The 24,324-nt window shown below is 47.2% G+C and overlaps 10 protein-coding genes across 10 annotated transcripts; 3 read left to right on the top strand and 7 right to left on the bottom strand.

The window, feature by feature from the left end:
• Positions 1–617: 617 nt before the first annotated feature.
• On the top strand, positions 618–2,718 carry FOBCDRAFT_236791 (uncharacterized protein; the record flags this gene model as incomplete). Its single annotated transcript, XM_054703308.1, has 3 exons — positions 618–988; positions 1,036–2,002; positions 2,047–2,718. 3 exons carry the CDS (start codon positions 618–620, stop codon positions 2,716–2,718), a joined length of 2,010 nt encoding a protein of 669 aa, XP_054559283.1.
• A 5-nt stretch (positions 2,719–2,723) lies between these two features.
• FOBCDRAFT_127817 (uncharacterized protein) lies at positions 2,724–4,411 on the bottom strand (the record flags this gene model as incomplete). The annotated part of the gene is made up of 3 exons (XM_031173388.3): positions 2,724–3,678; positions 3,732–4,166; positions 4,212–4,411. The coding sequence occupies 3 exons, from the start codon at positions 4,409–4,411 to the stop codon at positions 2,724–2,726; spliced, it is 1,590 nt and encodes a 529-aa protein (XP_031050173.3).
• Positions 4,412–5,234: 823 nt separating this feature from the next.
• On the bottom strand, positions 5,235–6,140 carry FOBCDRAFT_176409 (uncharacterized protein; the record flags this gene model as incomplete). The annotated part of the gene is made up of 1 exon (XM_031173387.2): positions 5,235–6,140. One exon carries the CDS (start codon positions 6,138–6,140, stop codon positions 5,235–5,237), a length of 906 nt encoding a protein of 301 aa, XP_031050172.2.
• A 631-nt stretch (positions 6,141–6,771) lies between these two features.
• On the bottom strand, positions 6,772–8,675 carry FOBCDRAFT_288190 (Cupredoxin; the record flags this gene model as incomplete). The annotated part of the gene is made up of 3 exons (XM_031173386.2): positions 6,772–7,399; positions 7,451–8,379; positions 8,427–8,675. The coding sequence occupies 3 exons, from the start codon at positions 8,673–8,675 to the stop codon at positions 6,772–6,774; spliced, it is 1,806 nt and encodes a 601-aa protein (XP_031050171.2).
• Positions 8,676–10,563: 1,888 nt separating this feature from the next.
• FOBCDRAFT_269151 (uncharacterized protein) lies at positions 10,564–10,977 on the bottom strand (the record flags this gene model as incomplete). The annotated part of the gene is made up of 1 exon (XM_059611427.1): positions 10,564–10,977. The coding sequence occupies one exon, from the start codon at positions 10,975–10,977 to the stop codon at positions 10,564–10,566; it is 414 nt and encodes a 137-aa protein (XP_059466744.1).
• Positions 10,978–11,371: 394 nt separating this feature from the next.
• FOBCDRAFT_214743 (uncharacterized protein) lies at positions 11,372–13,364 on the bottom strand. Its single transcript, XM_059609390.1, has 3 exons — positions 13,152–13,364; positions 11,886–13,091; positions 11,372–11,819 (listed from the first exon to the last, which is right to left on the bottom strand). The coding sequence occupies exons 1-3, from the start codon at positions 13,333–13,335 to the stop codon at positions 11,539–11,541; spliced, it is 1,671 nt and encodes a 556-aa protein (XP_059466743.1). The 5' UTR covers positions 13,336–13,364; the 3' UTR covers positions 11,372–11,538.
• A 199-nt stretch (positions 13,365–13,563) lies between these two features.
• On the top strand, positions 13,564–14,857 carry FOBCDRAFT_154756 (uncharacterized protein). The gene is made up of 4 exons (XM_031173380.3): positions 13,564–13,985; positions 14,036–14,277; positions 14,335–14,582; positions 14,647–14,857. Exons 1-4 carry the CDS (start codon positions 13,586–13,588, stop codon positions 14,702–14,704), a joined length of 948 nt encoding a protein of 315 aa, XP_031050165.2. The 5' UTR covers positions 13,564–13,585; the 3' UTR covers positions 14,705–14,857.
• Positions 14,858–16,491: 1,634 nt separating this feature from the next.
• On the bottom strand, positions 16,492–18,616 carry FOBCDRAFT_236785 (major facilitator superfamily domain-containing protein; the record flags this gene model as incomplete). The annotated part of the gene is made up of 4 exons (XM_031173378.3): positions 16,492–16,674; positions 16,755–16,882; positions 17,135–17,188; positions 17,272–18,616. 4 exons carry the CDS (start codon positions 18,614–18,616, stop codon positions 16,492–16,494), a joined length of 1,710 nt encoding a protein of 569 aa, XP_031050163.3.
• A 1,834-nt stretch (positions 18,617–20,450) lies between these two features.
• FOBCDRAFT_196793 (uncharacterized protein) lies at positions 20,451–20,762 on the bottom strand (the record flags this gene model as incomplete). The annotated part of the gene is made up of 1 exon (XM_059608856.1): positions 20,451–20,762. The coding sequence occupies one exon, from the start codon at positions 20,760–20,762 to the stop codon at positions 20,451–20,453; it is 312 nt and encodes a 103-aa protein (XP_059466742.1).
• An 893-nt stretch (positions 20,763–21,655) lies between these two features.
• On the top strand, positions 21,656–22,195 carry FOBCDRAFT_269146 (uncharacterized protein; the record flags this gene model as incomplete). Its single annotated transcript, XM_059611426.1, has 2 exons — positions 21,656–21,796; positions 22,070–22,195. 2 exons carry the CDS (start codon positions 21,656–21,658, stop codon positions 22,193–22,195), a joined length of 267 nt encoding a protein of 88 aa, XP_059463676.1.
• Between the last annotated feature and the right edge of the window lie 2,129 nt (positions 22,196–24,324).

Below are 24,324 nucleotides of genomic sequence, written 5' to 3'. Positions count from 1 at the left end.
GAAGATTTGATCGTTTGGGAAGGTAGTGTTTGTTTGTGATGGAGAACAGATGCAGTCTTGCACTGATGATGCTCTCGTGAACTTGCTGTGCCGTAGAGGGACAATTGCCACGTAAGATGAGGATTCAGCATGCATGCATTACTCCGTACAACACCATCTTTATACATGGCAATCAAGCATAATAAACTACTCAATTAACCTCCGGCATTACTACCAATTGCCGCTCGTTAGTGTGATAACGTCGAGATCCGTAGGACCTTATCCCCGTCGGACTCTGAACGATGAATCTGGCATGCATCCACTTTGTGGGGTCTCGCGAAATCCGCACGATCGAGCGAAGTCCGCTTCACATTAAGGATGCTTGGCGGTTTTGTGCTGATATGTAAAAGCGATGATTTCACTTGAAAGGACGTCAATACTTCAACGAATCATTGATCTAAAGTGTTTAAGGTCGTGTTGACACGTTTCGCGGATTATTTCCTGGTTTGTCACTGACTTGAAGCTACGATCACAAACTTATCAACTCCCGCTTTATCGCCGAACTTGGCGCCAACACTACGTCGATCCCTAACGTATCACTGCATATCTCGTATCAATCAATACCCTCCCACTCGACAATGCAACTCAACAGCACCGAAAACTCGGAACTTAAGCCGATATGCCAAATCATCACTCCAGTGGGGATGCTAGGCTACGGCTTCGACGAAGCCCTCACGCACTACGAACTCTCCCGCCTCGTACCAACCGGCATCCCAACAGCTATCATCTTAGATTCGGGCTCGACAGATAGCGGGCCGCAGAAACTGGCTCTGGGGTCTATGTCATGTCCGAGGTCGGCTTATGCGAAGGATCTTGACAAGTTACTTCGGCTTGTTCATACGTTTCGTGTCCCGTTGATATTTGGGTCTGCTGGTGGTGATGGGACGGATGAGCACGTTAAGATCATGGGGGAGATTATTAAGGAGATTGCAGCGGAAGAGGAGAATAAGTAAGTCATGGTAGCAAGGCCGATGCTATCTTACTGATACTCTACAGGGACTATGCTTTCAATACGATATCGCTATTCTCTAATATCAACAAGGCAACGATCCTCGAACGCCTCAAACAAGGCCGTCTAACCGGCTGCGGCCACTGCGTCCCACCTGCAACAGAATACGAGATCAACGAGTCCCTCCGTGTCGTTTCTCAGATGGGCTACGAGCCCTTCTTTGATGCCATGAACGCCAATCCCGACTTCAACATCATAATCGGCGGGCGAGCCTACGATCCATCTCCATACGTCGCATTTTGCGTTTATCAACTCACACGCCAATCTAACCATCTCAGCACAGAAGAACTTCACTCTAGGCTTGGTGGGTTCTATCACATGGGTAAGATCCTGGAATGTGGAGGACAGTGTTCATTCCCGAAATCTCATGGTGCTGTTGCGACTGTTTATGAGAACGGTTTATTTGATGTTCGACCGACGGATCCTGAGTCCATGTGTACGCCTTTGTCTGTTGCTGCTCATACGCTGTATGAGAATACGAGACCGGATGTTCTACGAGGGCCAGGAGGGTCACTTCATCTTGACAACTCAAAGTATGAGCAGCTGTCTGACGGAAAGTCTGTGAGGGTGAGTGGCAGTGTTTATCTCTCGTCAGAAGCAGATGGCAAGCCTTATCAGCTCAAGCTGGAAGCTGCACGTATTGTTGGTTATCGCTCTATGTTCATGGGCAGTATCACAGACCGTAAAAAGCCCCTGTCTCCAACGTATGAAATCATTCTAACATTAATAGATATCCTCGTTTCCCAGATTGACAAACTATTGGCCCGCGTCAAGGTCTACGTTGACCAACAACATCCCGAGATCGCCGGTCAGTGGAACATTGGCTTCCATGTCTACGGCAAAGACCAGTACACGCATGCCGGACCAGGTCAACTCTTCATCGTTGCTGAAGCACTCGCGCCGACACAGCAGTTGGCTAACAGCATTGCCTCCAAGGCTCGAGTTGGAATGATTGTAAGTCTCCCTATCTACCATCAGGCCAAGCTAATGCGTGATAGCATGCACCATATCCAGGGCAGAAAGCGACTGCAGGCAACTTTGGCTTCGGCCTTGGTGGCCATATGGAGTTGGAACTTGGTCCTTGTGCTGAGTTCTCTCTGTACCATCTCATGGACCTTGTGCCGGGCGAAGAGAGGTTGGCTCTGGGTGGTGATGGGTCTGTGCTCGAAGGCTCGTTGCTGAGAGGCACGGTCTCTCGAATTGGCAAAGGTGTCATAAATGGCACCAACGGGCACATTGCTGTGCCTGAGGTCGATAACAAGCCTCCTCAGCGGGCGAGCGCAAGTCCCCAGCGTTCGCCTAGTCCTCCGAATCAAGCTATCCAGAAATCTGAGACACTATCAGACTTGTGCCGCATTGTCCGATCCAAGAACGCTGGTCCATACGAGATCACGATAGATGCCATGTTCGCGTCCAAAGAAGCTTATGAAGCTGTCAAATCCTCCGATCTCCTGTCAGCCAGCAATGTTGCGAAAGCCATCGGCATCTCAGAGGAAGATATCATCTGGATTGGCTTCTTCGATCCTGCTATCTCTTTCAAGGTAACCATCCCCAGAGTCCGATCGGGGAAGAAGAAATCTGCCGGCGGGTTCATGGAAAACGACATCCATGGGTCGCAGGAGCACATGGGCCTTGCAAGCCTGAAGCTCCCTGAAGGATTCAACTTCTAGGTCCATTACCAGGTATTTGGATAGTCACCCTCCAGTGATGTCGGGTCAAACTGGAGCAAGCTCGTATACGGGTCACTCCAAAAGTTCTTCAAAAACTCTGGATTCCCATCCACCTGACTCATCATATCCTCATGATCCTGCACCGTCTCTGTCGTTGTCTCCTCAACCGTTCCCCCATCATCTTCCTCCACCTCAACAGGCTTGCCTCGTATCTTCCCCGCCGTGTTAACAGCATCAAACATCAAGGACACGCCCATCCTATGATTAAGCACCAACTTTGTCTTCTCCTCCTCTGTGGAACTCTCGCGTCCCAGTGCTTCGAACACACTTGCAATGCGACTGAACTCATCTTTCGGATCAATCGTACATGCTCTACACAGCGTTTGTGTCATAGCGACATGGTTTGCGACTATTTGTCGCTCTTCGGGTCCGTCGGAGCTTTGGCGGATGAAGAATTTGAGGAGGAAGATTGTTGAGAAACCCAAACATCGGTGGCGGTCTTTCGGTTGGCATTTCTCGCGTCGGGTGAGGGTTGTGTTTTCGTGGTTGGTACGGATAGCTCGTGTTCCGATTTCGACTATTCGAAGAGCTATGTCGCGTGCTGTTCGGAGAAGGATCTGGCGAAAGGATGAATTTACCGGGGATTTTGTGATTACAAGTGTGTATATGTGTATTTTGGCGTCTAGGATTGCGTATTCAACTATGCTCTTCGTTTCTTCATCTGGTAGTATCTCATTCTTTATCGCATCAAGTTCAGTGTCAAACAAGCGGAGGAATGATGAACTTGTGCCGTCTGCCAGCTCATGGTTGAGTAGCGCTGTGAATTTTGCGACAACTAGTTGGATGCGTACTTCAATCGCAAAGGCTGGCGGTACGGTTTGTCGTTTCAGAAATGCATGAATGGCAGCAAAGTCCAGCTCCGATTCGATAGGACAAGGAAGGCCCAGATGTAAGCTCAGTCTGTTTCCGTTAGTAAACACTACCAGGTTCTCATCTTCCTTGAGGTATCTCACGATGTTGACACATTGAAACATGACAGCCAAGTGTTGATTCTTGACCGAATGCTCCCCGATGTGACCCCAATAACACGAAGAGATGGAATAGTTTGCTGACGATCGAGACTCAGATATCGGGCAGCTTGGATAGCAACACCGCAGTAAAGCCAGCTGGGCTCTTTCCATTGTTTGTCTGTAGGCAATGGCCAGTTGCAGAGAAGCAACAAAGCTTGGACCTTGTACAGTGGTAGTGGCGCGTCAGTTACAGTCTCCTGTACCAATCTCTCATATGGCGCCCGAAGCAACTGGAATAAGGCGATGTTATCTGCCTCAGGTAAGCGACAGAGCACAATTGTGACAATTGTCCAGAAGAGAAAGGGCTGGTTCTCATAGGCCGCTTGGGCGGAGAGGGATGCGACCACCGGAAGTCGAGGACGCATGTACTCGGCAAAACTGAAATCTATGAGCAAATGCAGAGGGGGCAGAGAGGGGCCTTACACCATGAAGGCCTCTGTCGCAGTAGAAGAGTCGATGACTACCCCAGCCAAGCTCACAGTAAACGATGTAAGCTCAAATTCATCTACACCTTCATCCTGGGACGCCGGTGATCTGCTCTCGGATGTAAAGCTCGATCCAGTCACCAATTGATCCCCCGTACGATGAGTCTGGTTGCGTAGTTCTTGAAGCTCCTTACTCATGGCCTCCAAACGCCTACGTCGTCATTATATCAGTGATAATTCCGGATCAAGCAGTCTTGTTACGTACTTTCTTGCTGGCGTCCTCTTAAAAGTGGCGTCCACCGTGCAAAACAAATGTCTTGCATTGCACCGAGAGCATGGATCAGGGAACTTCTCCTTGGAATCACATCGTAACTTGCTAATCAGCTCTCCTCTATCCCACATTGAATATAGAAGCTCATACCTTTGCCTGCTTACACTCTGTACACGCCTTTACGGGCCTTGAGGCTAAATGTTTCTGCGGCATTAAATAAATATGTTAATAATTAGATGTTTGTTGGTTACACCAACATGCGGGCGCTGGGAACTTTAAGGAAATTGCCGACGTTGCTCTAGCTGTTAGACGGGCCGTTCGTGCTACAAGCTTATCGATAGCGTTGTAAGCCTCGGACTGTCAGTTACTGAAGCGGGAAAGGCCTGGCGGCTTCTGGATTTAGCCGGGAATGATCCAACATGGGGCGGGGACAGTCATTCCTTACTGGTGATTGGCAGATTTTGAGATCTATTTTTAGGTCGTAGGGTAAGTTGATATCGCGAGAGCTTTACAAAGAGTCTCGAGGTAAGTAATAATAATTCTAGTGCTTTTAATGCCGTAATAGCTTCTTAAGTAAGATTAACTAGCTTTATTCTTTATGTCAATAAGAAAAATCAGCATTTTAGTATCTGGCTCCTAACGCTGCATGGTACGTTATCATTCTGAAATGTGGCTTGCTTATTGTTACCCCTCTCGAGTAACTGAACCAGTGACAAATAAAAAAATGACGAGATATCAACTCAGAAATATCTAAATGAAGTTTCTCTTGTTCTCCTCTAACCACGCTCTGAAATCTTGCATGTTAGGGTTATAACCACGGCACTCATGTACATCACCGCCATAACCTTCATCAGCGAACCACTTGAACATATCACCAACAGACCCCTTCAACACAAACTTGACCGCACTCGCAACCGGACAAGGCGCCAGAGCCATCTTCTGGCCGGAGACTTCACAATAGATAGCATCCGCCTCACGTTGTGTGAGCTCATCGCCCACAAGCGTCAACGCTGCATTCTTGTACATCTCCGGCCAGAGCAGACTCTGACCCGCAAACCAGCCAATGTCTTTAGTCGACACCATCTGTAGCTTCTTACTTCCCATCTGCTCCCACATACGTGCGAAGCCCTTTCCGTGGATATCAGTCGTGATGTTTTCGAAGAAGGTTACCGGCCGAAGAATAGTGTATGTCATCTGCTGCACGCTTTCGCGCGCCTGCTGTTCAAGATGTCTCTCAATAGCGTGTTTCGCGGCAAAGTTCTTGACGTAGGTTGGATTATTGGGGGATCGCTCAGGTCCACCACGGTCTCCTGAAGAGTAGACAAAGTGCTGGACACCATGCTGTACGGCGGCATTGATGACAGCTTTGCCTTGCTGTTCTTCTGCGTCCGAATTGATCTGGACGCTGTAGACGCCCCATACTGGGCCAGCTTTGTCGAAAATTGCACCAACATTTTCCAAATCACCTTCAACAACAGATATCTTGGGATTGGCAGCAAGAGCCTGAGCTTTGCGGCTGGTCGGGTCGCGTGTGACTGCAATGATATGAAAGGAAGAAGAAGGCGAGTTTGAGAGGATGTTGTCAATGACAGCACCGCCTTGCTTGCCGGTGGCGCCAAAGATCAACATGGTCTTTTGTGTATTGAATGCCGACATCTTGCTTCTTTGCTTAGGATAAAGGTTGAATGTTGAAATATTGTAGGTAAGAGTTTGAGAAAAATTTATTTACTGTTTAGATGAAAATGATTTTCAAGTTTGCGGAAATGTTTGCATTAATATAGTGCAACTATTCGCATTTTCTTGCGCGAAGACGGCGTCCGGGTTGACATTTTTACATACATGAACTGAGACGGAGCAACTAAATCATCGTGAAACTCATAGCTGAAAGATCGCCGTGCGAGTGCGAAAAGATAGAGGCCCTTTCAGGCGGAGCAACGCTTAGCTTGAAGCGTACTAGCACATTTCAGGTTAGACTTGCGCTTCGATTTCCTCTTTCGAGCTAGCAAGCGAATGCGAGCCGGTCAGTTTATTCGTCCATTTATCGTGACGCTACTATGGTATGTTTTATTCTCCTTCTCAACTACCGGCTTCAAAGGCTTTCCTCACAAGACTATGATAAGATGGAATAATGAACGCTCTTGATCAAGTCCAATTTTTCATGCTAAGAGCGATAAGACTTAAGGCACGTATGAATCTCTTATTACACATTTCTACTCTAAAAAGTTGAGTCTAGCTCTATCATGTCAACTAGTGACAAGAATCACAATCCGGTTTTCCAGTATATTGCCTAGTTATCACTACTATAATAGTGATTGACAACCGGAGGCTTTGCACCAGTACCATACGCGCTACCTCCATAATTGAGATAACCCTGCGAGTATGGAAGAGCGGGGAACTTGCCCTTGATCTCCTGTGCATCGCCAAACATCCAAACCGTCGCCATACCCATGACCTGATGCTGAAGAATATGGCAGTGCATCATCCAAGCTCCAATGTTCTCCTCAGTAATCTTGATTCTCCATGCTCTCCAACCAGCTGTATGATGAGGTACGCCCTTGACGGCATATCGATACAGATTAGTCGAGTCTCGAAGAACAGGAGTGAAGTTCTTGAAGTGCTTCTCGTTTTCGTGAGCGTCGTAAGTGCCATTGCCTGCACCTAGATCATAGACATGGTAGCCGTGGACATGCATCGGATGAAAGTCCCAGCCTCCTGTTGGACCGTTGTTGTTCTGCCACACAATATCCAAAACTTCGCCGACTTTAGCTGGGAAGGCTTTTGTATTGGGATCAAAACCGCCGTGCTCTAAAGCGAGCGTGTAGTTGGGTGTTTGGCCGGTTTCGTAGACCTGGATGAGATATGGGACTTGGTTGTGATCTGCTTGGACACTTTCCTTCCATGGGAGACCATTTTGGCTGGACAAGTTGATTAGTAATGTATAGAGAGAAACGCAAGGGGGAACTTACGCCCAGGCGACTGTGCCGTTCAATGTTCCATTCTCATATTGTCCAGTGGTCAAGATCTGATTGATCTGAATAGTCACCGTCCTGGTAACCTCGCTCAAACGAGGGAATGCCTTGTTGTTATACTCCGAAAGCCCTTCAAGCTTGTACTCAAGGTAGTCGTAAGTCTTGTTTGGCAAGACAACAGGTGACGAGGGTGGCAGAGTCCTTGGTAGCTTTGGTCCCTTAGGACATCTATACCTAAGAATAGCGTAACCGCTGATCTGTTGAGGTCGATCACGACTCTCATACCGGACCCAAAACTGCGAATCTTCTCCATGGCAAACATCCTTCGCAGACTTAGTCTTTAAGAGGTAGCTGAAGCGCTGACCGGATGAAACTTGGACGTGATCCACCTTGGCTGGCTTGGTGTATGAACCATCAGCCTCAATGACAGTCAGCTTGTCGTGCCCGTCAATTCCAAGCTTGATCATCGACAAAGCAGTCGCGCCGATGAATCGCATTCGATACGTTTTGCCAGGATCAACTTCAATGACATGAGGTGTGCAGCTAATGTCAGAAGCAGTATCGAAACTCTGATTTCCAGAATTGCCGTTTATCGTAATTGCTTGAGGTTCACCAGACCACTTGAACGGATCTCCGAGAAGACCCGCCTCAATTGTCTCATCTGCCGCAGCGTAGTTATCAGCGACGATGAGCGCGAGGTCCCCGTCGTACTTGTATTGAGGTTTATCGGCATCCTTGACGACCAGGACTCCATGCGCTGTCAAGCTCTGGAGTCCAACGTGCGAATGATAGAAATACGTTCCCGCATCTCCGCGCTGAGGTCGTACTTCATAATCGAAGAAGTGATTCGCGGGAACGGGCCATTGGCTGACGAGAGGTGTACCGTCGGAAAATGGTGCGGCTCGTTGGCTTATTCCATGCCAGTGCTGTTTCTGTCAGCTGACGCTTCATCAATTGGTATAAGCGGACTTACAACAGTGATGTTCTGGTCTGGCACGCGATTGTAGACACGGATCCAGGCTGTTTGTTCTTCTTTGAGGTAAAGCGTGGGTCCCGGAAAAGTCCCGTTAAAAACGACCGACTGACGAGATTTGCAATTGACTTTGATGTCCTTTAGCGTAGCTTCAAGCACATAATCCGGCGTAAAGGTCTGATCGTGCACCTTGCATTTGGCCGCCGCCAAAGCCAACAATGGCAACACAGCCAGAAGATTGAACATCATTTTGCAAACCTTGCCTCAAATCATAAGAACGAGATTCAAGGTAAAGTTCAATTGCTATATACTTCAGGATGATGCGGCACGTCGCATTGGGGGCCAGGCAATCCAGGCCCTCCGAGGTGCATTGTCACCCAACAAGCTTTCAGCCCGGATGACACGGCGTGAGCACTAAAGTATCACCTGAAGAAAGGGGCCTAGCGACTTTCCAGAGTGAGCGTGGCACGGTACACAATGACGCCTGTGATAATGTCAACAAGCGGTGCGATTTGGTAATAAGCAAGAAAATACGAATAACGAAGGAAGAAGCTAACGAGGCAGTTAGCAGAGACGCCTTGGTAATTGGTCATGAATTCAAGATCGTCGGTGTTCTCACCGTTCTTTGAGCGCTGAATCTGACCATTTTGGGTCAGTGCATGGCTTAGCCGGATTAACGTATTGTGCTTGGGGGCGTAAGGTTTTATCTAGGCGCTATCTAAGCATCTGCCGTGTTTGAAACAAATTGGCGTATGCAGAGAACTTCGTTAGCAGCTGGGATGGCCCCGCTTGCGTTAATTACAGCCCCATTGATCTGCATGACAGTTATTTCGGGGCTTCGGAAACAGCAAAGTTTAAATGGGAACTGTTACGCGGACTGCGATGGATCAGATGATGAGCGTACCGTGTGGAGTGCGATGGCTTCAATGAGATTCTGGGGGTATGTCGAGGTCGCGCGATGGCTTTGAATGTGCCTCAGACTTCGCAACTTCACCGTGCAGCAATGGTTACCACTTGCCAGCATGTCTAGGGATACACTGGAAACCCAGGTTTTCGAGGGAGAGAAGACCTGCTTGGGGACCATTATTTCACAGCTATGTCCTATCATAAGCTTGGTCAACTTTACTTGAAGGGGCAGTCGTGTCAGGAAGTAAGCGATGCATTTGAGAAAGCCCACAGTATTCTAGAGATCCCGTTGGCTGGGGCCAGGGCAGAACTGGCGAGGACACTTTGGTACTGGGGCAATGCAAAGGAAGGCATGAGATATCTGAGGCTCATAAACTGAAGTAGAAAACAATTCGTATTGGAGCCGAGCTACTGAGCCCTTGGGAGGTTAAGAAATGGGTTGATGAAGAGCTTGACAATCTTGTTGTGTACTAAAATAGATAAAAGAAAGGAAATAGCTGCCGGCGAAGCCAATTGGTGAAGGGGGAATGGAACTACGTAGGCTTTCTGAAAAGCTGCCCGTCTTCCTGTGTATCATCAATCCTTCAATAAATATCAACAACTTCTTCATTTTCTAGGACGAACTGGATTTTGTAAAACCAGTATAGTCTATACCACTGGCCCCGCTCGATGATGCGATCAAAGCTCTCGTTGAATACGAAGGCGTGCTGTTGATACTAACGAACACCATATTTCTCGTCGTCTCGGTTCTGAGTGACATGATGAGATCGCCGTGGTTTTCAAACAAGATACTGACGCAGAATTGATAAGGCTTATGCCAAAAACATTCCTGATACTTCTTGAAGTCACCAGGAGGTTCGCTGGGCTGTCTTTCGCTATCCAACATTATTTGTACACATTCCATGGCGGATCGCCCTTATAAAGCTGCAGCAGTAAAGAACTGGCCGAATGGCCTATCAATTCTGCCAGAAAGGAATGCTTAAGTCAGGATCTGAGCAGTCCAGTCCATAGCATCGCAGTGGCCGAAAGAACTGCTGATGACAATAATTCCAGTATCCAACTTTGGTACCAGGTATACTGTGGAAGAGCAGCCAGTATTATTGCCGGCGTGATGAAGTAAAAATGGTCAGTTGACCAAGCCTCCAATTATAGGATATGTGTCTAATATTCCCGAGTTGCTGGTGATCTCACTGACTTGGTTCGGGAGCTGAGTGCTCCCCCAGCCCAAACCTTAGGACTGCTCGCGAAGAGCCTTGGAGGCCTTGAGAGGAATAGAAGCGTCAAAGATAGCACGAAGCTCTTTAACATTAATGCTGAGCTCCTCAATCCTGGTCGATGTAGCAATTGCTCGTAGAAGAGAACCATAAAACACAAGGAGATCCCACATACAACTTCGAATGCCGCCTGCGGAAAACGCAACGGTATCGCTTGAGATATAACGACTGGGAACCCCGCGTAGCTTCAAATCGTGGTAGGCAAGATAAGCTACTGAGATGTTCCCATCCATCCTTGAAGGTTGCTCTGTAAATGTCCAAGTCATATTCAAAGGCTTGAGGATACGGTTGGCGAGAAATTCACCATAGCTTATGCCTGAGATTTTCTCAATGATACATCCCACCGCATGATGACCAAAGTTGTTGCACATGAAGTCTTGACGTATGGGCGGCTTATATGGAGTGACGCAAGTAAGGTGGAGTGCCAGAAACAAAGCAAGCTTGTTAAATATCTGCCTCGGCGAGATGGAAGATCTCTTCCCAGGTTGATGTACAGCCTGATAAATTGACCTTGTACGCGTTGCGAGTGGCCATGGGAAAACAGTCGACAGAGGAAAATGGAGACGACGATGGGCGAGCGGGGAACGTGAACGGGAAGAAGCAGTAAGATATTTGGTCAGACGCTAGGTGGAGTCTCCAACCATTGCTTATTTGTGCCTTAGAACCGTTGCACAGAAATGCTAAGTTCGGGACATAATATCTAATTCAGCTACAAGGACCTGAGCACTAATTTTGGCTCCGAGGTTTTTTTTTTTTTTTTTTTTTTTTTTTTTTGCTGTACCCTTGTGGCATGGCTGTAAGAAAGGGAGGAAAAAAAGATACGCAAGTGTTCGCTCTATAGACATCTCCCAACCCACCTCTTCGTGATGCCTCATGCCCGCCGACTTGGAGACTCTTTGTTGAGGTTCAATCAATGGCAGCCTGCATTATGCTTACAATTCGCGCACGAAGAAATTACTTTCCCACCAGTGCTTCTTTGGCTTCGGCGATTGCTGGCCATCCCCTTCTCCCTGGGCAGTAGCTTGCCCAGGGTCGATTGCCGCCAACTTCTGCTGCCGTTCGTGTTCTTTGCGACGCGTGTCCCACTGCTTCTGGCGTTGATTCTCTTTGACCCGAGCCTCACTTTGCTTCGCCGGATCGTCCAGTGCATCTATTGTATCTCTGATTCGGTCGCGGCGTACTCGCTCGACTCTGACTGCGCTAGGAGACCTCACTATCATGGCTTTGTTAGGCGTCTATCCCAGAACTTTTGGCGTAAAAGAAAAGTCAGACAGCTTACAGTCATTGTTGGACTCCTCCTCAAGCCTAGCTAGCTCAGGGCTGTACTTGCTAATCAACCTGACGTTGTAGAATCCTGGCAATCCAAGCGAAAACTCGTCATCGACCATGAGGTGTTCGAACTTGGAGAATAAGTCAAACTCGAAGATGAACTCGTTGCTGAACAAAATGTCTACAGGAAGGTCGTTGACAACGTAAAAGTCGCAGCTGGTTTGCTGGTCGGAGTCACCGAAAGTCCATGTTGCGTTGTGGATGCAACCCATAGTGAAGAACTTCGAGCCATCTCCTTGCTCAAGCTCGAGGTGATGCTCTGGACTGTAGTCAACCTCAAGGTAGTTTGACTTGGCCCACTGAGCCGACACCAGCATGACGTCGGACCCCGTGTCTGGAAGGGCAAGAACATGGTGTCCGTTCAGCCGCCCCCAGAGGCGCTGTTCTTCATTGCCGAGAAGACTGACTCGGGGGCAAGTCTTGAGATTGCGTAGTACTCCTTGAATTCGGTTCTTGAATTTGGTGAGAGTCTTCGTAGCGCGCAAGAACGAACCGGAAAGAACGAGGTCGCTGGTACAACCAGGGAGAATCCGGCAGTCCAGCACATATTTCTTGATTTCTCCTTGGAATACGAACGGAACTTTGACAGTTCCTGGAGAAATGACTGTTTTCCCACAGGGTAGCTGAATGGCTTCAGGCGTCGTGTTGTCGGGTACGAGACAACCCTTCACGACGAATTGTTGTGAGATGAAGTTGTACTTGGCGCCAGTGTCAGGTAGCGCATCCACTTCATATTCTCCAACTTTTGCTTTGACACGGTAATCTTTCAACTTGGAGTGGAGGATGGACTGCAGGCGGTTGCCTGCGGGAGTAGCACGGCTGGGCTTGACCGACTCGAAGAGGCTCTGGACCCCGGCCGGGTTGCGGATATTGTCGTAGCCGTTGGGAGCTTGAGTAGCGGAGCCACGAGCACCAGATTTGTGGTTGAGAAAGTAGATGTCGACGCCATCCGGGTCGTGCGACGTGCAGATCGGAGTGATAGCATCGCGAACCTCTCGCCAGGACCGGCCCGCCATAGCACCGGAGTCGTCGATGAGGAAGACGGTGTCAAAGGTGGACAGGAAGGCATACTTGTCTTCGGCGGACGTGATGCTAGCTAGGCTGGATGATGTAGAGGGACCAGCGGAGGCGGTATATGCGGGAGGGGCATCTTGGGCTAGGAGGTTGATTGTTGGTAAGCCGAGAAGCGCACCAGGAGATTTGAGGTCAAACTCACATGTCTCGTTGCTAGGCTGCGTGGCAGATAATGGGTCGAGGAATGGGTTGTTAGTATTCCAAGACATCCCCGCGTCGTTGACTCCCCTCACATCGCGCCGTGAGAGCCTCCACTCTGCTTGGGAAGATGATGAGTTCTTACGAGCAAACTTGTCCTTGGTGCGTTCAAACATTGATTTAGTCATGGCTGGCGACTGTATCGACGAGGTTGTTGAATAGTGGCTATTTGAGTTGCGGATTCAAAACATGGTAGTCAGCCTAATGAGTGGCTGAGCCATCGATTTTCAGGTCACAAGTGAACACGTCACTGTGGCTTGGTGGCTGGTCAGCCCGATTAGACAAGGCAGTCTGATGTCGCGTTTTGTCGTAGGCCAGGTGCCTGGTCATCAAACTTCATATTTGTATTCTACATCTTCTTGTCACAGTTTTCCAGACATGGTTTCTGAAGTCTTTGGTATTTTCTCGAATAACAACGGCGCAGCATCTGAAACCGCAGATGTAGAGAAACATGGCGGCCAGGACATTCAACAAGGGCCGTTGGGTTTCGCGGCTCTTTCGTCGTTGATGGCCTCGGATGGAGACCAGGAGCTCCTCATCTTTCGAAGATTCGACGATATCAGCGCTCGAAATCTTCTTTACCTACAGTGCGAGCTGTTATCAATAGAAGATCGATTGAAGAAATGGGACCGGAATGTTCTGAGGAGTCGGAACACCAAACTTGAAGAAGTTGCGTACAGATGGGAGGAGATGGTAAAGCAAGCTAAGGAGGGAAAAGATGAAGCAAAGGAAATGATGGAACTAGTTTACCAGCTAAGGTCAAAGATCAAGGAATATCGTAAGAGCGCGCATGACCTCCTTTTAGGCTCTTACTCACATGTTCAACAGACGAGGCACTGGAACTTCAAAGTAGAGTGGCCAGACTTCATCCTCCGGACAAAAGAGCTCTCAAAGTGGCCCGCAATGAGCTTTGGGGAGGACCTCTGGAAACCGACGGCCTCAAACCATCGCCAATAGTGGGCGGAAAGGCAAAGGATTATTTGGACAGAGAAAGCGACCTTGTTTCCGTGAAGGCACCTGTGGAGACGGATTTGTTATCGAAAACGCTGAGAGCTGTCTGGCCAGGCAAGGTGAGTAAACCCCATTTGATTCTGGCTGATATTGATCATTGTACCTTAACCTATCAGGAGGAGACCTCGAGAGACGGTCTAAGTCGTATCAGCCGGTTCGACGAGCGGTCAGTCGCGATTACGGTGGCTACGATCAACATTATTTTCGCCATCATCTTGCTGGTAGGGCCGATCACGAGTCTGTCGTACGTTAGCTCTCGAGCAGCGGTGTTGGGCATGATATGCGCTTTCACGGCTCTTTTCGCAATCAGCTTGGGACTCATGACAAAGGCGAAAAGGGCGGAGATCTTTGCTGGGAGTGCAGCGTGAGACCTCTCGTCCAAACAACCAAATAGAACGAATCGAGGTTAGCTGACTTATGAATCACAGATATACTGCTGTTTTGATGGTTTATGTGAGTAATGGGGACTTTTCAAGTGGTAAATGATGGCGGCTATCATTGAAGCATCATATTTATAACCTTAAGTATTTTCGTGGCATTCTGTCACTCCACAAAACCCTTGGAATTAGCAAGCGACAATAGTCAAGATATATCATGGGTACATCGTTACTGTACAAATTTTAAAAGAGGCAGTGAAACCCCAAAAGCTTCTCTGGAGCATACCAGACGTCGGTCGACAAGAAGTCAGTGGCGTGGGTAACAACTAGCCGTCCGGGCGCCATCGCCATCATCTGCCCGCCGCGTTTGCCCTTTACATCCAGTGTGAGAAACACATGGAATTAGCGATTTAGCGCCGAGGTTCGCATATGTCAGGAGTTCGTTCAGCCGAGTGACGGCGTTTTTGATCCCATTCAGGGCTCCACTGAACCGACCTAATCTTGTCTCCCAAGCACAAACGCCGAGAAACAGCGAAATCATCTATTGATTTAACTACAGGCATTATGCTATATGCAACACTCTACTATACCGAGAAGCCATTTACCAGTTCCGTGTTATTATCTTCCCAGATAGTTACTTTGCTGGGGACTATAGTTGACTGGCGTGAGCTAATCTAAGATATTATTGTGCTCCTGTGTCTGCTGATGATGAACAATTGTGTTAGCTTTCCTAGATGTAGCTGAGACCTTGTTTCGTAACTCTGTTAGGGCGATATCGTATTAGCAATCGAACCACAATAATAAGCAAGGAAGAAGCCACATATAACGAGAGCTTCATGTATTTGCCATCGAGATGGTTTTTAGACTACTTAGGCTATCCCGAGATGTTTTCGCTGATCCTCTTCTCAGCTTTAAATTGAGTTGGCGCATGCAATAAAGCAGATCTTTGGCATACACCGCCGCCATTATCACTGCATATCCTTGCTACTCTTTATTCTTATATAAGTTAGAGTAGTTGCAGATGCCTCGAATAACCAGGAATGGAAAGTCATTCATTAAGCCAGCTGCTTCCATATCGAAACAGAGAACGCCCTTTTTCACTATATGCGCATCCAAAGCAAAGGCATCATTTCATGAGCCTATTCGACGAAGCAATTAGAGCTGTTCCAAGTAGTAGATGTAGTCGATCCCAGCTTTGCCGCATGGCCAACCATCGGGATATTATCGTGGAAGTGGCATTCGTTGTTCCATTTTGACCACGTTATATAAAGCGAGAGTAAGATGAAAAGGTTTACTGCTATCATCATAAGAAGGATCATTTACTATAAAGTATTATATTAGAATAAGAATTATATATTTATACTTGCTATACTAATCAAAGTTGATTAAAGTATTTTTTATTTAATCTGCCTGAGGTTTAATTATTAAGTGCTTAACCTAGACCAAGTATGAGGTTAGAACTGAGCAGGAGTTAAAATACAAAGTGTAAAGGGGAACTGTTACGAGGACTGTGGTGGATCAGAGATGAACGTGCCGCGCGGTATGCGATGGTTTCCATTAGGCTTTTAGAGCAGGTCACGACAGCGTGAATGCTCGACGACCGGTAGTATATTGATATCTCAGCTTGCTAACTTCACTGGGGTAATACATCCTTGGTGCAACGATGTTTGAACCTTGCCAGCATATCCAGCCCAAATCTCGAATCCGACACCAAATATGTTAGCCGTCTCAAGAGCCCGTGTTCGATTAGGCAGAATCCTTCGCATTATTCATTTGAATGAAGCCACCTCGCTTCTTCTCCGAGCACATATGTTTTGTTGATCTGTTCGTGCGTCAATGGTTTGACTAGTCCTTGTCAGGAAGATGGTTTGAGCTTTATGGATTTCCATACTTACATCAAGTAGTCGTAGACTTTCGTTCCTTTCTTTTTTGGGAAGTGGACAATGAATAGAGCGGACCATCGGATGCTTTGCGCTTTGCAGGGAGAGTTGTGCTGGCATATGAGGCTGCATTCTGATTGTCTGATTGTCGCTTTGTCGATGTCGACGAGCTTGATCCAGGTTGAGTGTTCGATGGCGGCTGATGAGGTCAGCGATGTTGGGATTACGCAAGTGATCACTTTGTGGAATGCTTGTTTCCTCTTCCTCGTCGAAGGTGACATCGGTGATAAGAATAAGGATGCCAAAGTAGTGCAACGCCCTGTTGAGATGCTCGTTGGTAACTACAAGTTGTGCTCTCGAGAATTTGCGCCGATTGGCAAGACATAAGAGGACGTGCTTGACCTCATCTACTACTTTGTTTCTCCGGTCACTTGTCTGATGACAGGCACCAACGGCACGGTTTAGAAGGAGGTTAAGATTTTGGAGCCACGAAGGTTCCATGGTAGGAGGTGCCGCTGTACCCAACTAGAGCCAGGGTAACTCTCCAACAATGTCCTCGATCTCTCTGCAGAGGATTGTCGTGGATTCAGTTTCGCAATTCAAGTTGATGTTGTTGGGCTTTATGGGGTCCGGAGGACCCATTTCGCTGATTAAAACACTCCAGCGTTCAACGGATGAACCGCGCGACTCCCCAGGAGAGAAGTCAATGTTCTCTTAACTAAAAAGGTCTCATTCACAAACTTTCATTATTTACAAAGACCTCCTAGGAACTACAACCTCTTGATCAACTTCTTACTCAACATAAGCCTCGAGACAACAATCAAAAACGTCGCAGCAGATCCAACACCCGCCGCGTAAAAGATAGCAGCTCTATACGGCTCAATCGACGAAGCCTCCGACGCACCCGCAGCATCAATCAAGATCCCCGCCAACGGCGCTCCCATCAAGTATCCAGGTGTCCAGAATGACGTCATCAGACTAATAGACGCAGCAGCTGATCCAGGCGCAAGTGCAGCTACAGCTGTCGGCAGTGCAACAAAGAAACTTCCATTGGCACACCCGTTGATGATGGCGAAGGCGAAGAGCGGCGGGAGTGATGAACTGACAGGCCAGATTGCTAGCATGGACACACTGTTGATGAGGGCTGCAAGCGCGAGGGAGTTGAAGGCGCCAATGCGATCACAGATCCAACCGCCGAAGAGACGACCAACGGCTGTAGATGCGCCGAAGCCTGCGACAAGCCCGGCGCCTGTTGAAGCAGAGAGACCAATCGACCTCGCGAATACGGGTAAGAAGAATGGAGGCACAAAGAGAGCGAATACTCCGACAGCGCCTGACATGGTGAGCGTGAGAAAAGGCATGCTCCTTAACTGTGACCAGTCAAATCTCGATGTTGTTGCACCGCGAGTAAGCTCTGTGAGAAGAAAGGCGCATGGAATTCCAGTGACAAGAATTGAAGCACCGAGAATCCGGAAAGTCCACTGAAGCCCAACCTTGTCGATCATGGCTTGCGTTGCCAAAGGAAGCACAGTTGCGCCAACGCCGCCTCCCGCTTTGACGATTCCATTAGCTGTACCGAGCTTCCGACTAAACCATTGAGTGGGCATGGTGTTTGTAGCCGTGTAGAGCAGAGAGGTTGATAGACCGACGAGTAGCCCAGCGATGCAGAAAAGACCCGCGAGATGCTCGAGGGTGAAACTCGTGATGATCAAGCCTGATCCAAAGAAGATTGTCGCTACAAGACTGGTGATGCGAATGCCATATTCTCTTGATAATCTGACCGATATCAAGCCAAACGCGACCATGCAGGCCATGTATAAACTTCCAACAAAGGTAATGGTTCGAATATTGGTGTGAAGTCGAGGCGACTGAACAATGGCAGCTTGCAAAACTCCCCATGCTGTAGTGTACCCATTTATCCAGAAGAGTAGAGTGAAGCATGATCCGACAATTGTCCAGCCATACCCGCCATCAGGAATTGCACTTGTGGCGTGTTCCGGTGGCTCTTCCTCGTTTCTCACGATATCTTTTGTGGTGTTGAGTGGACTCTGGCTTGAAGAAGACATCTCGATAGCATCGCCTTGGCGCGATGGATCCATGCTGGATGTTGTGGTGGACTCTGCGACCGTGTTTGTAGCCATTTTGATAGTGGTGGATGATTCGGTGAATGAACCGTGACAAAGAATGAGCACTATATACGTGGGGCAAGAAACGATTGATACAGAGAGTATCGACGTCGAAGTATAATGTCATCACATGGAGGGCGCACTTAAAGGGCGTCTGCGCTTTTGACTTGAAGGGCGCGCATCAGCATAAGCAGTGACGACATTCACTGTGCCTCGATCTTGGACATGGATGGCCATCTTCCTAGTCAAGTTAGGCCCTTGTCACCGCCGATAAACTCTTTCCTTATGCGGTTTCAACGCGGGGTTAAGCACTTTCTGCTTACAGATCTAAACCTTGGCACTCCGCCCATTGACTATCTTCTACGGGTTGAATGTTCTGAAAGAGATCACGAACAATGCTGGTTTTTTTTTTCTGATGTTACCCCATTTCATACCTTACATTGAGGTATTCTTCTCGCTGAACTCAGATTAAATGCCAGCCTACACAACTGTTATTCTCCGTCTCATGAAGTCTGTCAGCATATGTCACCATGATGCAATCAGAGACAAGCTTGTAGGGAGCGGGCCGCCATTATACCATGATATATATTAGGACCTTGACTTTTGGGACGGAAGACAACGGTCAATCGAATGCACCGGAGGTACACAAGTAACAATGAATCGATGACATGCTCTACGTTATGGCGTCGTCAGATCCGTCGGACAAGGTCTTCTATTCACATACGGAACTCCGCTCATATAACACAATGAACTCCGTAGGTCCGTTCTGTGAGCACGCAGGGAGCCCCACTGCCCTTAGTTGTCCGTGATCGTGAGTAGAATACTCAAGGCTTCTATGCACTGCCATTCGCTCTTCGTCAGTCTTCAGACCTAAGGTGTGTCAAATCGACGATAAGGCACCATGCACTGCCGAAGTAACAGTTGGCGTCCTTTCGAAGAATTTATTCCAGGCGCTATTCGCTTAGTATAGAATCTTCAATCGTCACATTCAATGTCTCTGGTGGAAGCTGGTTCTTTTGAAAATTGTATCTTGAATTGTGACGATATGTCTTAGAAGCTCGCTTGAGACAGCGATTCCTGACTCTACTGCACATACTCATATGGTTTACTATTAGCATACTGCCTGTAAGCCACCATCTATAACCAGGGGTGGCATGAGTCTTATGAAATATTGGAGTTAAATATGTATTTATATATATTGCAGTTGCACTACCAAATACTCCCATTGACCCGCGTTTAACACACTATTGTTGCAACATTTTACTTTCTACTTCGCTGCATTCTTCTTCTTTTGCTCCCGACTTTACTCTTCTTACTGGGACAACTCGGGTTTGGATGTGTCTCAGCCGTCGAGGTCTCGCATAAATGAACCCTCGACTATTCTCTCCCTGGTTCTAGATGCCATTCGTAAGAGGGTGCACGTCTTTTGGCGATATTGATTTTTTCCTGGGTATTGGCGTTGAGTCTGTACCCTGTGAAATATATCCATGCGAAGAATTCGATATGGCCACAAGGCACGCAATACTTTATGTCCTTCTTACACATCTTAACCTTTACTGATTCTGAGTATCGAACTAAGAACTGGTATTGTAAGCAAGCAGTTGGGGGTTGCATAAGATGTGAAATGGTGGCATGACATGAATTTATAGGTTTAAATACGACGTATCAAGTGCCAAATAGCTATGAAGCATTGCAAGTAGAACGGCCTTTGATTGATCAAACTTGAGGGGCCTAAATGAGGTAGCCAACGTATGCTTGTTCAACGAATGGCTGGGGTGGTGGGAATCCAACTCTACATCATACTACCAAATAACTGACTCGGTGATGTCTATCGACCAACAACATAACATTACGCCTCTGTTACTTTTCCATGCTCCTCCTCATTCGACTTGTCACCTTCAGGTTGTTTCTCTATTATTTTATCCTTCGCCTCCTTGGTTTCCTCCTTCGGGGCTTCCTTCTTGCTAGGGCATTCTGGATTCGGACAAGTCTCAGGATTGAACGTGCCACTCACAGTAGTTCTCATTTCCCCATTGATCACCAATGGTGATGGGTGGAAGGTCGTCGAAGTAGTCAGTCCCAAATATGATGGGCAATATACCCACTTCAAAGTCTCGGTTTGCTCGCAGGCAGTACAGTATATTATCTCGCGGATGCACATGTTGTCGCTGGCGTAAATAATAGTCTTGGAAGTAATTTCTTCGTTAATGGATTAGAAGGTTTTCTTTTCAAGCTTTGTTGCTGGAGGGTTGAGTTCTCATTCAGTGCTGGATTTTATAGGCGCCTTTTGGGAGTCCCATGCGCTCGGGATTATGACATAGTCCCTGATTTAAATTAAGTGGCCTAGTGACAAGTGAATCAAAATGCGATGAATCATTCCATACGGTATAAGATAGAGTCTAGAGCTGAATGAATAGACATCATACAATATGCCCATACCGAAGTCGGCCTTTAGTCAACAGTCAGGGACTACTGAAGCATCGCCTCGTTTGGACGTAAGCACTGTAAGAATGCATTGCAGGTCGAAAGCAGAAGCAAGTAGCAATATCAGAGGGATGAATACTGGGCCTTCTAGAATGAAGATGCAATCTCCATATTTTGAATCAGGTTTCAGAGTGTCTCGTAGCCATTGCCCTGGAGATAGCCATGTACGTCAAGCGAAGTCAGCACATTTCCCTGGTTGGACTATCGTCTTCAGCTATTAAAGATCAAAGTCACCATAACAAGAGCCAGGCTTCTACATATCAGGTGATGTACATTGTTTTATATAGTCACTTTTGGAAATAACTCAAAACTCTCCTCGATGTCACTGTTTTAGAAAGCTAGCGCAATACCAGTGCCTTTTATTTCAGCTATCGGATATTGACTCCCACTATCTAGGCCCCCCTTCTAACATTTGCTACACGACCAATCCATGAATTATATTCCAGTCAGGTCGTTAACCGCCATCGAACTCCCAAGCCGCTGAGAGCATGCTTAGAAGAAAGGAGCGTCAGGGGTATAGGATTTGCCCGAAGCCAGCCAGGCATTGTACTGGGCCACACATGTTACGCAATGATCGAACGTGGAACTCCTGTCCTGATCAACTTCAGAACAGTTGCTCAAGTCACAGCGCTCCTTCTCATCCTTGCGAGCCTTTTCACATCGCCTGATTTCAAGGTCGACGCCTGTCGACATGTGGCACCATCTGCAGCGGTAAGTGATGTTTGTAAGCCAGCACATTGTGAGCAGTAGTTTATGAGAAGTTTCAAAAAGTGTTAGCGGTAGTATAATACTGTAAGATTGTAATGTCATGTAGTGTTGATGTTGATGTAAGAGGGAGAAATCTTCTTGAGGCTAGGATGACGGGTTTATATACTTGGGAAAAGCCAGTGATTCACGAGGGCAATATATCGACGCTAGGTATCTTGGCCTTACAGAGCTTACAATCTTTTAATACAAGCTTCATGGCTTTGCAACACGATATAGGGCTCAGTGACTCAGCTTCGCAGTCTCTGGGATGTCCCGGATGGTATGGAGCCTAACAGAACTGAACCATGGAAGTTGGCTGTCAATGCCTGGTTCAAGTCACATCTCCAGGTATATCAGACGTGATGGACAGTAACTTGCCCAAGCCAGATTTTGCTGCAATCACGTCGATAGACTGGCGGTAGATGACCCCTTGGATCCTCATCAGCACAATCTGTTCAAAAGCTGTGAATTCTATACGTGAACCTGCTGAGATTATCTGCTGTACGACTACTCATGGAATTACTAGATGTGGAGGTCATCAAGTCAAAGTCACAGATAAATCGCTGGATTCGAGGTTCCAGCGGCAAATAATATCCGTATATTTTCTCTAGCTCCTAAACTTCGGGGTTTTTATGTTAGCCACATGAATCGCAAAGAATCTGATTGGGCGGAAAAGAACCCATTGCATATCTTTTGAACCAGCAGTACGAGAGAATTATTTCAGTAGGTCAGCTATCACCTAGCTCACATTAGGTTGAGACCGTAAAAGATACGTCTAATCTCTACCATAAGAGCCAACGGCTACCGCCCAAGATTGACAGCCCAAACTTCTATGTGCCCATCCCAATCTTGTTTCTAGGTAAAAGGCGGAATGGGATAGTAGGGTCTTCCCGCTGTCATAGCTGCCTGCCATCGATCGTACTCCCTCTGACATGCAGTGCATTCAAGCCATCTCAAAAGTCGATTTGCTGTCCCGTCGGTACAATCCTCCAAATTACAACGCCATTTGCCCTCCACAGTCGCTCTGGGGCATTTCCGGGTGCTGTACTCGTCACGTATCACCTGGCCACACCGTAAGCACCGGAAGTAAGTGGTGACACAGACGCACATATTAGGACGTTCTGATATTTAGCGGTATTCTATTTATGTATAGTGGGATTGATCGTGGTGGGAATGTCGTCAGAGGGAAAGCGTTCCAGCCTCTGAGATTGACGAAATAGATATATTTGGAGACCATGAGTGATTCGCAGTGAGATAGTTGCGTGCGTGGAAGGATTTGTGTTTCACTGAATGTAGCAAACGTTACGGCTCTTTATAGATGTAACTCGAGTTTCACAATTACAGTGATGAAATCAAGATTGTATCAAAAGTGTAACATGTCGGATTGGATGAGATTGGGCCTGCCATTGCACCACGTCAATGGAATGATCACCTAACTTAGCAAAGTTAACCAATGTTACACAACATCTATTCCAGAACAATTTTATCCAAATCAGTGAATCTAATTCTTCATAGTTATCCATCAATTAACTAGGCATGATATATTAGCAAGATTTGCTTATCGTAGTGTATTTCTGGTAAACTGAAAGCTATTATATCAAGGCAGGTTATTCTTCCAGCCTATCTAGGATATCATTTCGCATAGTCCTCATAGCCAGGGAAAGGTGGATCAGGTCTCAGAACATGGTCACCCGTATCTACACGCAACTTCCAACAAATGAAAAGTTGAAAACACGCTTTACACTGCTTGAAAGAATCCGAAATAAACGAGGGGGGTTCCCACCTGGCATCGAGGCAAACGTGAATGCCTTTTGCAATGGCTTGGGGACATCGTCTGACTTGGACATCAGATTTCACGTGACACTTACAGCGTTCACAGTAGTGCAACACGTCTTTGGCTTCGCACATATTGGGACTCGTTTCTTGAGCTTGAAGGAATCCTTTAGTTTAGCGAAAAAGTAATATGAGATAGTTATAGCGTCGAAGGTGATATAAACAATAAGGAACTTTGTATGTCAAATGAGAATAAGTCTTCTGAAAGAACGATGATCGGATTTATATGTATTGAGAGGGCCAATGATTCATGAACTGCATTCGTATCTATTATCGATGCGCATTACTTGAGCGATCAATGTGGCAGGATAATAATGTGTCAAGACACCGAGAGGCAACTCGACTGAGTAACGGGTGAAGGCGCGCAAAATCTCGTATCTCAGCTAGTCCGCTATAGATTACTCATGTTCAAAACAGCTTTCAGGAACTGCATTACCTCAAAAGCAAGAGCACTTCATAATTCATCGTGGTCCTATACACCACGGCGGCCCATTCCGCCAGGAACCGAAGGGCTCATACAAAAGCGTTGACTCTATAATCAATCCTTCACTGGGTCACTGGTGTGATCAAAGCTAAACATAAGTCAGATAGTTTAATTCAGAGCTTCTTTACTATGGAAGGATCCATACCTTCCCATAAATGTCAACTTAGTAACGTCG

This window comes from Fusarium oxysporum, chromosome II (assembly GCF_013085055.1).
Source record: "Fusarium oxysporum Fo47 chromosome II, complete sequence".
NCBI lineage: Eukaryota > Fungi > Ascomycota > Sordariomycetes > Hypocreales > Nectriaceae > Fusarium > Fusarium oxysporum.
Note: the sequence above shows the minus strand (reverse complement) of the source record. Positions and strands in the feature narration are given on the sequence as shown.

Excerpts from the sequence above, each read along its gene's own strand:
- FOBCDRAFT_214743 (XM_059609390.1), bottom strand. The coding sequence starts at position 13,335 with ATGACTAAATCAATGTTTGAACGCACCAAGGACAAGTTTGCTCGTAAG. Across the intron at positions 13,092-13,151 it reads GCAGCCTAGCAACGAGACAT|CCCAAGATGCCCCTCCCGCA; the intron begins GTGAGTTTGACC and ends TCAACCTCCTAG. Across the intron at positions 11,820-11,885 it reads GGAGGAGTCCAACAATGACT|TGAGGTCTCCTAGCGCAGTC; the intron begins GTAAGCTGTCTG and ends AAGCCATGATAG.
- FOBCDRAFT_154756 (XM_031173380.3), top strand. The coding sequence starts at position 13,586 with ATGGTTTCTGAAGTCTTTGGTATTTTCTCGAATAACAACGGCGCAGCA. Across the intron at positions 13,986-14,035 it reads GTCAAAGATCAAGGAATATC|ACGAGGCACTGGAACTTCAA; the intron begins GTAAGAGCGCGC and ends CATGTTCAACAG. Across the intron at positions 14,278-14,334 it reads GAGCTGTCTGGCCAGGCAAG|GAGGAGACCTCGAGAGACGG; the intron begins GTGAGTAAACCC and ends TTAACCTATCAG.